We start from the raw sequence: 12,584 nt of genomic DNA on the forward strand, positions 1-12,584 counted from the left end.
CTCAACTACCTGGAAAGCTTGGGAAATGCCTAATGCCAGACACATGAAAATTCCAGATAGATGGGTGCATAAAAACGGAATTTACATTAGAAAAATCAAAATTTACATTAGAAGAAATTTCCAGTCTAAAATTATAAAAGCAGTCATCTCATTTGTTATCAACTTGAATATCAAAAACCTACACTTAAAATTATACAAAATTTTAGGAGAAAATGCATTTAAGACATACAAGCCAATTAAACACAGTAGCTAATTATAAAATCCCACTGAAAGTCGGCAGAGATGTCACCAAACTTGCATCAGTCATTCCAGAAGTTTAAAAGAATGTACAGTTCTTTAGTTAGATAATAAACAAATACAAATTACAGATATAGCACATAAAAAACTTAACTCGCTTATCACAAGTTTTCAGTTTGCATCATCACTGTTTATCCATTTTGAAATAAAGTTGCATACAGTGAATTTTTTTGTGTCAGGATCCTATAACTTTGAAAATACTTTACTGCATGCTGTCCTGTAGAAAGCAGTTTCTATATATTAAAATTTTCATTCAGAATGCAACAAAACAGAATTTACATCCTTCTTTACAAAAGTTAAATCGATTTATGAAGAAATAACTGAGCTTACACAAAACCATGATAATTTCTCATAACTCTGTTATGACATAATGCTTACCCATCACTGTCACTAAATCATATTGTTTCACTACAATACATGCATGTTAAGTATAACAAGCTTTAAAACACAGTTATAGATTATCTCATTTAATTTTTTTTTTTTTTGATGCTGGTTACTTAAGCTTTCTTTTAAGCTAAATGCTGGATATTCGAGCTTTTACTGTAACACAATTTTATACATACTACTTACTATAGCATAAATATTGATATATAATAATTATGAACATTCAGAAAGGCAACATACTCCATAAAATCAACACGTGGGAGCAATTTATTCATTGCTTGCACTCTTCTGTAAAACCTATCCAAAGCTCTTACAAGCATGGCATTGTCACAGCTCATATTCTGAAAAAAATATGTACATGTTTTTAAATAATTGTATATCAACATCTTAGTGGAAATCCAGCCATTTAAAATTGGTTTAAACCGAAAATGTGCTGTAGAAACATTTCATATGAAAAAATTTGCAAATACAAAATGAAAATAAGTGTGTATAAAACACACGAAAAAGTAATTTCTTTTTAATAATAGTATATATATATTATTAATTTCTGATTAATTTCGAACCTTATAAAATAACAGAAAATATTTGTTAAAACACTAAACATATGCGATCAGAATAAAGACCACATCAGAAAAGAATTCACAAATCAAAAACAAATTAATTTTCAACAATTAGTTCTTGCTAATTACAAACAAGAAAAAATATTATTGAAGTAATAAAACGCATAATACATTATAATAAAGTAAAAAGAACCAAGAGAAGACTGTACAGAAAATGACTTGTTATAAAACACAGAAGGAAATTCATGAGAAACTTGGCATACACAGATAATTTGTTTTTCACTGGAAACTAAATCTTAAATAAAACTGCCAAAGATCAGCACTTTGAACTTGACAACTGCAATTTGTTTCCATAATGTAATTTAAAATCTACAATGGTTTCCAAACACTAAGCAAAAAATGGAAAACTGATGATAACTGAAAAAGAAACCAAAATCGATAAAACTTTGTGATAATATTTATTATATCACTTATAACTTGAAAATGTTATAGTATTTACATTTTGTGATATCAACAGGAACATAAAATCTCATAAATTCAGAAATGCAAATTAAATACAAAAGGAATTTCTCAATAGTAAGTATGCTCACTCAAAACAACAATGCAGACCTAACATCTATGTCTCATACTGTTTATGATGATGTCAATACATTGCTTGGGTAGTAATGCCTATTAATCACACAAAGCAGTTCAAAGTCCATCTAGGCTTTGGGGAGCGAGTTGAAAGCCAGTAACATGCCTTCTGATAGCATCCCACAAATGCTTAATGGGATTAAGGTCGAGAGAGTGTGCTGGCCATTCCATTCGTACTTTAATTTCTTCTTCAAGAAATCCATGCATGAGGCAAGCAGTAAGAAGGTGGGCATTACCTGTTTGTAAAATGAACGCATCACCAATTACAGCAGCATACAAGCAGTAAAATCCAGCACATCATCTTTCTATATCTGAGCATTCAGAGTTTCATGTAGCAGCACATGTAGGTCTGTGCACCCAGCTAAAATTACTCATTCCCATACAAGAATACTACTGCATGCATAGGTATCCCCTTCCTATATGTTAGACAAGTTTTTGCTTCTTTTCATATGTAAATACATTTGGAATCACTCTGTAAGGCAAAGCAAAACTCATCAAGGAACAGAATAAACCTCCACTGATTTTTAGTCTAGTTTAAATGACTACATGCCCAATTCAAACCTTTGCTCTAATAGCAGGAGGTTAGCAGCAAGCACAATGCCAGTCACCTAGCACACAGAGCTCTTTCATGCAGCCGTCTGCATACTGTTGTGGGCATTACTGTCCTTCTTATAGCAAAATTAAGCACGTATCTAAGCCAAGATGGAGTTGCAGTGCTGTTGCAACATGCACTAAGCTGCAAACACAGGTCATCTGTAGGAGTAACAATGCTTGGCCTAACTTTGATTGGTCTCTGAGAGGTCGAACCAGTAGTTAAAAATTCGTTCTACAACTGGCTTACCCCGGAACAGTTGATATTTAGCCATCTTGCAATGTCAGACTGTTGTTGACCTCCATCTAATCAGCTTAATGGCTCTATAATGAAATTCTGCTGGCAAATGTCACTTTGAAATCAATTTTACAACTTGGCTATCTTGAAACTGTTTAATATATGGTCGTTCATTGAAAAACAATTCCCTCCACAACAGCTGGTTTTAAGCTGTATCCTGTTTATGTAAAGTGATCGATGCAGCTTGCTTTTATTTGTAACATTTTAAAATTTCAAGAATTTCAAACTAAATTTAATTTTTGATTTGATTTTTCAATCTGTTGCTTAACTTTTGGAAACCACTACACATTAGAATTGTAAAATTGACTATTCTTCAGAATCTAAAGTAAAAGTCTTTGCACAAAAGAAAATATTTCAGATTTTAGTTAATTTGCACTAATCCCAGCACAGATGGTGAAGATATTGATATATCATTCTAAAAAATCAGATTCTAATACCCTTGATTTTTTTATTCTTTACAAATGTACCCCTTAATGCATATTCTCTGGCATTAAATTAGGTTAAAAATACTCAGGAATAGTGATGTACTTAACAGCATTCTGCACATGCAAATGCAATCTTTATAATGATAAATCATCATTAAACAATTAAATTAATAATTCAAAAACTAACTTCTTCCACATGATATAAACAACATAATATTTATGCTGTTATAACAGAATTCAATTAAATTGCTTCTCTTGTTGAATAGGATGGCAGCAACATGCAGAATGTTAATAAAATCATAAGTGAATAGCTACATTTTATTTATTATATTCTATGTCAAATAGTAGTTACAACAATGACATTTACTAGAAAGCTATCAAATGATGGCTTTTTTTCCACCCTACATTGTTCTGAACAGTATTAGAAGTTGCCTAAACAGCTGGCTTTGTTAACATATTGCTACACATCAAGGCGATTCCAGATTAGGGAATTTTCCGGATTATAGATCATCAATTTAAATCTAGTAAGATGGCATGCAGAAATTATAAAATTGAAAATATGAAACCGTAATTTATGAAATAAAGAGCAATTATGATCTAAAGAGTATCAAAATTTACAAAAAAAAAAAGCTTAATATTTATTCCACTTTTTGTTTGTAGGACATCGAAACATGCTTTCGCTTTATAGATCCTTTGGCAGCTCCAGAATCGGAAACTCTTTTTGACATAATCGAAAGTTTAAGCTTACTTTTTATAAAATTGCTGTAACAGTCTGCAAAAAATAATACGCCTGATCCAATTAGAAGATTAAGGAACAATGCAATCTGCAACATTAACTGAAATAGATAATTCGATAATTTTAGCCTAGCTTATACCGTCCATTATACATTAAACGCGCATGTGTAAACGTATTAGCTTTGAGGTCCAGATTATAGATCATTCCGGATTATGGACGTCTGGATAAAAGACTTTGTACTGTACAAAGTTTAGGTAACCTGAATATGACAAAGCACATGAAGGCTATCTGTACAGAAGGGGAATATATGTCACCACGAAAGATCTTCTAAGGGAAACTGGTTTGTATTAATGTTACACATGGGTATACCACAAAACCAACCATGCAGCCAGCTCATTCACCTGGGACTGAACCTGCACCAAACTCCCAGGATTCAGCAGTCAAGCATTTAGCACTATGAAATGTGAATGTGGAAATACAGTATATATGAAGCATACAGAACAAGAAAAATCATTTTAAGCATGGACGTTCACAAGAAATAGTGTTTGATATTTACAAGCACTGTTAAAATGAATGAGAAGTGTCTCCTACATGAGACCTGTTGTCAGGCATCTTAATGACAATGGATCTCATTTACAAGACGACTTTGCTGTCCAAATTAGTGTGACTCCTACTGAAGTACATCACATGGATGGCATCTTACAGAGAGTACACCAACTACTTCACTGTTACTGGTACATGTAGTGCAGTTGTTGGTCATTCAGCTAAACAATTCTTTTAAATATTTATTTTTTGCAGTTACCTATTATTAAAAAGTACTTTTCATTCTATATTTTCTTTAGAGTAGTAAAATTGCTGAACACTGGTAGTTCCAACCTGGGTTCAATTCCAGGCAAACCAGCTGGCTGCATTAGCATTTTTGTGGTTTTCTCCATGTGTAATGTGCATATGAGCCAGATTCTCTTAGAAAGACTTCCACCAAGCCATCCATTCCCTTTGAAATACATTCTTAGTGTGTTTTGCCATAATCAACTAAAGCAAACCATTTTCTTTATATTTTACTGTGTTTACATTTCAGAACATAATGCTATTATAAAAATTACTACTTTTATCTTGTTTTATCCACTTTATAACCAGTAATTCCATTACATTCTGTACACAAATATATTCTGTATATTATTTTTAACAACTATAAAATACAAATAAAGCTTTATCTACAAAGCAGATAAAACTAAAACAAATTTATTCAGAGCACTCTTAAGTCTAACACATTGATGGAATTTGGTATGCATGCTGTTTGACATGGAGAAGAAATTCCTGGGAACAAAAAATAAATAAATAAATAAATAAATAAATAAAATAAAATAAATAAATAAATAAAATAAAATAAAATAAAATAAAAATTACACTTTTGCTACTAGATGGCATTTTCCAATAGAAACATTTTGCAAATTTAAAACAAAAGTACTTTTGCTTTAAAGGGTGAGTAGGTAATGAAGGAAAATCATTCTGCCTTTATCATCACTGACTGTGTGGTATGGATTTACTGCGAACTTTACTTCTGGCCCCTTCCCTTTCAGAAAGCAACATCTCAATGTTCATTAAAATATACTGCTGTAAGCATCTGTTTCAGTCAACTCCAAACATGTGACATAGAATTGGGTTCCAACCCTGGAAGAATGAAGTTACTCGAGACCCACTTGTCTTTTAACCTTTTAACTGTCAAGTTATTTTGATGATTTGGGTGCATAAATTGTCAATTTTTTTTATTCCAAAAATGACATGTTTGCCTCAAAGTCAAAAAATCAAAAAAATGCCTTTGAACTTTAACCTCTATCCTTTTAAACCTTCAATCAAATGCTGCCATCTGTTGAACTGAAGCCGAAATAAACTTCAACCCATGGACACCCACCTCTTTAGCATTATTATAACAATTCATTTTAATATTGTGTTGCCAGTTCTAATTATAATTATCTCATTATTTTTATTTGTTTATTAATTATGTTTATCTCCTATTTTTGTTGCACCAAATCAGATGTTCAATTTATCTTGTGAATCTCAAATTGTATTCCGACTATTTTGTAATCTACTTATGCCCTACACCATTATTTTTAATAAATACTGGATGTGGGGCATACTGTGGAATTGCACAATGTACCATAATAGGCAAACTCTAGATCTTTTGAAAAGCTTCAGTCCATGCAAATTCTTATAAAACTTGCAATCACCCCCCCCCTTTTTTTTTCAAAGAGTTAGTATGGGAAGGCATTACCAGTTGACCTATGGTACATCGCTGGTGTCGACCATACTTTTACCTTTACCTTTACCTATATATTCGGGTATAACAATACGATGCACTTAAAAAAAATTAGCCCGAGTAATATTCGGGCATGACATTTTGGAATACCAGTGCAGTGCGCGAGATTATTTCGGGCATGACAGTTAAAAGGTTAAGTAAAATTAAAGGTAATACATCATACTGGTCAAGAGGTAGCAATACATCATACTGAATAAGCAATATGTCATATTGTCAAAAGGTGACAGAACTGATTTGAACCAATTTCAGAGAATTTCAATGAAGAACCAATTTCTGAGTTTCATCTCAAGATTAGGAGTGTAACATAGCAGGCCTCCTCATGGTGCACCCTGGGTAATGCAAAATCTGCAACAGCTTCCACTGGGTCTCCCAAGATTTTTCTTCATCATGCAATTAAATTTTGGGGAAAATAAGTCCTTTTAAACATCTGAATATTCTTCAGTGGAACACAGCTGGTCTCTCATACGAAATGAAAACACAGCTTTTGACTGTTTGTAAGTCATTGGATATTGATGTTTTTATTATTCTTGAAGCTAATTTGACAGATGAAATGCTGATTAACCATTACTTTGGTCCTTTTGATATCTGAATTTTATCAAATTCAAGACAAACTGCTAGTGGAATCCTAATTGGTGACAGTAATTTTGATATACACTTTTAAAATAATTACTACTCTCTTTTCTTCTAATGGCGCAAAAATTGCACAAATTGATGTTTTATTATTGTTGTTGTTGCTCACAGTTGTTAATGCTCACTTGTCTAATCTATAGTCAGCCCAAGCCCATGAAACTCCTCGAGGCAAGGAGTGCAAGTTTACACCAGTTGCTGGCAACAGTCTTGAGCTCCTTACAGGGGACAGCACAATTTAGCTCAGTTCCACCCCCAATTTTGATGAAGGGCATCCTGGGGGGACATGTCCAAGGGCCCCCATACCTCATCTTCTACCACCAACCTTTCAAGAGGAATTTCGTCTCAGTGCATATTTAGAGTGGCACCATGATGCACAGATACTATGACACACATTTACAAACATTCCAGATTTGACTACTCCGAGATTTGAACCTGGGCCCTTCGGCACACCAGTCAGCGACGTTAACCACTGTACTGTTTCTGTGGCTGTTTTATTATTATAATTATTTATTTGTTTCACCTTACATAAAGATATTTTAATTGCAAATTACAGATGTTTTAATAATTTTATTACTAAGATTCACTACAAAAAGGACAGTAATATAAACTATGTAAATTAGCTGAAGAATAAGTCTAATGAGGAAATTGGGGAACCAATGAGAGTTGAGGGAAACCTTTTAATTGATGATAATGAGATTCCTAATGCTTTTAACTGTATTTATTCTAAAAGACAAAGGTTGAATTATGATCTTAAAATAGAGACACTCGTCAGGTTAAAGAAGGTTGTTCTTCTTAGCCCAAAGAACCAGGACATGAGATCTTCCATAGTGATTTCGGCATATTGGAACTTAATGAAGACACTAGACAAACAAAAAATGGAGAGTCCAAAGCCAGATAACTTCTCACAGTTTCTAAAATATCTTGGCTAAAATGCATTTTCTGTGCTTTTAAAATTATATAACTAAAACTGGAATTTTGGAGTAGCTGCTATTTGGAAAAAAGCTATTGTCATTCCAGTACATAAAAGGAATAAACCTCTGGATGATTTTATTAGTTATCAGCTTGTTTCCTTGACCAATATTGCATTCTATCTAAAGTCATGGAGTGATTGAAAATTTCTTGTCTTAACTGGTATATTGAGACAAATAATATTTTGTCTACTACCCAGGCAGATTTTAGAAAATTCCCATCAACTAGCCAACAGATCACCTTCTTCAGCTAATCAATAAAAGATGCCTTAGAATGACGAAGTTCTGTATTTGCCCTATTTACAGACACAGGCTGCTTTGGACAAGGTCTGGAGATTAAGGACTATCCAAAAACTGCAATCAAAAAGTGTTGATGACAAGATGCTCTGGAGGATCAAAGATTTTTGTTCTCAATGCTTCTCCCCATTTCACTTTGGAGATTACACTTCTAAATTCAAGCAAACTAACCACTATAATTAGCTTCATCCTACTTAATATTTCTGTAAATGACCCCCCTGACTTGATGACTTTTACTGGATTCACAATATTTTAAAGGCAAGAAGCCTTCCTATTCTTAAATGACAAGATGGAGTTAAATGGGCTGAAAGAGAAACTTTAAATACAACTTATAAAATGTATATTCAGCTGATCCTGAACTACCATAATGAAGTGTTGGTTTCTGCTTCTGATAGAGTAATTAATAGCCTTAAAGCCTTTCAAATTCAGATTTTATGAATAATTTCTGGAGAAATCAAAGACCAACCCTAAGTTGGCATTGAAGCTATTGACTTAAACCAATCTTTGATTAATGATTTAAAAAGATGCAATTATTCTTTATAGCAGGTTAATTAGACTCCCTAATAACTCTTTTTTAGAGAGACAACAGCCACAATCAAGAACATAAACTGAAAACTCAAAGGGGTTTTATCCAATGTGTACCAGATATTTACTGTTTGCAGGTAATTAACAATAAAACTATTGAAATACTCTCCCTTGTTAACATCTTGGACTATCAGAAGTCCTAGACTATCAGAAGTTGGACTATCACGTAAACCTTTGATTCTAAAGATTTTGGCTCCTATTGAAAAAACTTTCAAGTTCAGTAAAGTTTCAGATTCACAGAAAGAAATGATTAGGCATCTTATCGCTTATAATGTCAAATTCAATAATAAACATTTCAAACCAAATCTAACTGCGAGAGAAAGAGCTACAATGCGCGAAATTCATTCTAACCCGGATATTATCATTTCAAAGGCTGACAAAGGTGGCCAGATAGTCGTCATGGATAAGAACACTTACATCGATGGTGTCACTAAACTCTTAAACGAAGGACCATATAATCCGATCCCTAAAGATCCTTCACCTTCGGACTTATCCAAAATAAAAACTGCGATCAAATCTTCGCAAATCATTTCAAGCAACTTAAAACATTCGCTTATCCCATCTGTTGCAAATTGTGCCAGACTATATGCTCTTCCCAAAATTCATAAAAGTGGTATTCCTTTCCACCCTATTGTACCAAATTTTGGTATTGCCTCGTATCCATTAGCTAAATATTTAGTTTCTAGATTTTCAACTCTATTAGAGAACAACATTTACACCATAAAAAATTCGATAGAGTTTGTAAAAAAGGCTGAAAACATTTCTCCTAGAAATTTACTCATGGTTTCTTTTGATGTAAAATCATTATTCACCAATGTTCCAGTGGAGGGTGCATTAAGATGTCTAGAAACCAGACTTCACGAATTTTATTTCTCCTGCATCAAAATTGATGAGCTAATTTCTCTCACTCAACTCTGTTTGAAAAAAACACATTTTGTTTTCCAAAATAAATATCACAAGCAAACTGAGGGATTAGCCATAGGAAGAACCCTCATACATGCATTATTATGAATCAAAATTGTTTGAAACTTTAAACTTCACGGTAGCTTATTTCCAAACCCTACCCCACTTTTCGAATTTTTGACGTCATGGACAAATCGACTAGTTTCGCCTGGATGGTAATTCTTGAGCATGCGCTGAAGGGCGAGAAGTAACATAAACAGAACTTTGGCTTGCACTTGTTAACAGTATTAAGCATATTGTCTGAAAGTGCATTCGTTTATGTAATTGCATAATTTGACTGTTTCTGTAATAAGAAAACTTCATTCAGATAAAATTTATTTTAATGTTATTATTATCTGGTAATAGGATTATACGAAATGCTGAATACTCTTGGTACTATCATAATCTTCGCATAACCTTTCACATTGTATTTTGCATGATCATTGTAAAATATATTGTATTATAAAGATTAAATTACTTTGTTAGAAATGTGAATGTTCTAACTTAATTTTCTTTTTATCACTTATTATTTATTTCCGCTTTGAAAACACATTCATATTTAACAAATATTTATCTCCTCTGAAAATTTTTTGATTGTTTAAAAACTATATTTGTCAATATTGTAATAAAAACTCACTAATCTAGTGCTTCATAGATCAACATGACAACGAATTCGAAATGTTTTAAAAACAGTTCTTTAATCTTTAGTTTGTAGTAGATGCAACTAATGTCACAGAGAAAAAATATTTCAATAAAAAAGTTCCCCATGTTAATTCAATAGCAAAATTATTTCTATTTCAGTGAGAAATCCATTTTCAATGCTTATATAACAGAAATATGTAACATAAGCATTTTAGAAGTTTTAAATATAAGCTAAAGGTTTGCTGTACAATTTTATGTAAGAAATGTAATAATTTACTTTCATTCCTTTTAAATCGGCATATTCGTTTCCAATAGATAACTGAAATTTTTGGCAAGTTACAGACTTAACTTGAACACACAGTATTCCATTACTTAAAATATCAATTAATTGTTCTTTTTTATTTAGAGATACATTGGAATTGAAAATACCAAAGGCAAAATGGGTCACAGATCCAACCTAATTCCTTATTTGGAAATTTTTAAAAAAAATTTCTGTCAGTTTTATCATATGTTGTTTTAAAAAAGAAATCTGTATTATTTTCTTTAGTAAATTCTGAAAACCATGTTTCTGTTGTTTTTGTTCAATTCTCTTTGCCAAAGTATTAGCTTAGTTTTAAAAGCTTCAATATTGGTGCTCATTATTAAAATGCTTAGGTTTTTAGAAAATGTCTTCTATGTAACTGAGTTTTCCTAATTAATCATTATTAATGAATGAACTTGCTGATGTATGTTTCTTTTCTTCCGAAAATATGTAAACTGTGTTTCTCAAATCGAAAATATGTCTCGCTATTTTTCTGTGTGAAAGCCAACTGACTTAATTTTCTTGGTAATAATGTCTCATATACAGAACTTATCTAATTACATTGCATTAAAAAGAGACAGCTGTTTAGGATTTTGCCTTTTAATGTAATTAATTGCAGTAATAACCCTGCAATATCATGTGCAATTCCTCATCAAGTTGCAATAAGAGCTTTTCTATGTGTCATACAGTGATGGAATATTATATGGGGAGCAATTTTTATTATTAACCCTCTTAGTCCTTTATAATTACCTGTTAATGCTGCAGCATCATTGGTACAAAGTGCGACACAGAGTGTTTAGGTAAGATTATTTGTTTCAAAATGTCTGTCAATAATTTCAAATATTTCCTCTCCAGTTGCTTTTCCTTTCCAAATATTACAACATAAAAAATATTCTACTGTGTCGTCTTCAAAAACATATCTCAGATAAACGATGAATTGAGACATTTTTATAATGTCGGTAGCTTCATCAAGTTTTATAGTAAAGACTGGATTTTGTATTCTATAGTGTCTGATATTACAGAAATTTGGTGAGAAACGGTATCTTTTTTTAATGCTATTGTTTTTAAATCATTACTATATTTTTCTGAATGCATAAATGATGTTACTTTAATTGCTGAAGGAAGAATAACCGATTCTGCAATTGTATGAGGTTTTAAATTTTTTGCAATTAAATATGAAACTTTTAAGATGCCTGTAAATCTTCTCAGGAACTGTTGTATATTTTTTCAAAAATACATTTTAATTTTTCATGCTCTTAGCTCATTCCTTAAAAAAATTCTTCAGATATATTTACTTAATCTTTATGTTTAGTTTCTGAGGTACTTTTCGTTTCACTGGCGCAAATCTCGCCAAGCAGACTTTGTTGTCGACAACATACAATATACACATAAAACTTTTAACAAACGTTAGTTCTAAGAATTTTTTATTTTGAAGGCATAAACATTTTAATACCTTTTAAAATTTTGTAAAAAAGCCAATAAATAAAGACAATAAATTTGTGAAAAAACATTAAGAATTTACTATGTTTTCATGTTTCAACATCCTGATTTGTTGGTTCGCATCACGTGATCTCATCTCACGTAAACTATGCTACCAAAATCTAATTCTCTCAGTAATTATCTACATTAATGACAAGTTAAATTTTAATTTGGAATGCAAGAATTATTTCAATTCGTACAAATAGTTTATTCAGAAATTATGTAAAACCACAGTGCTTTACTTCGCTAGTCCATTCTCATTACAATTGATGAATTTGACCCGTGATTTTGTCTTTTCTATATTTTCGCCTTCGGATGAGCGGTGTGATTGCATTCTAATTGACTTAATTACCATGAATGGTCTTAGAGCATAAAATTTAACTATCTTGTACAAATTCTATGTAATTGTATGCCAGTACAGTCAATCTGATAAGAAATGGCTGCGACTTGTTTTGAAAATGAGGCGTAAAAGATTGCCAGTGAAGGTATTCTGTTTGGC

At 31.9% G+C, this 12,584-nt stretch overlaps 1 protein-coding gene across 8 annotated transcripts in view; it reads right to left on the reverse strand.

The window, feature by feature from the left end:
* Nucleotides 1–12,584, reverse strand: part of Vps51 (vacuolar protein sorting 51) — a 171,901-nt gene that overhangs the window by 81,872 nt on the left and 77,445 nt on the right. For all 8 annotated transcript variants that reach the window (XR_015038908.1, XM_085809109.1, XM_085809107.1 and 5 more), the window contains exon 10: nt 922–1,022. Coding sequence is in view for 7 of the 8 variants with exons in the window: in XM_085809109.1 (XP_085665235.1) it covers nt 922–1,022 (101 nt within the window). In the remaining variant the exon portion in view is untranslated. The remainder of the gene's footprint in view (nt 1–921; nt 1,023–12,584) is intronic.

Source organism: Stegodyphus dumicola, chromosome X2, assembly GCF_044657685.1.
Source record: "Stegodyphus dumicola isolate Sdum_Otavi_A_Nest chromosome X2, ASM4465768v1".
In the NCBI taxonomy this organism is placed as follows: Eukaryota; Metazoa; Arthropoda; class Arachnida; order Araneae; family Eresidae; genus Stegodyphus; species Stegodyphus dumicola.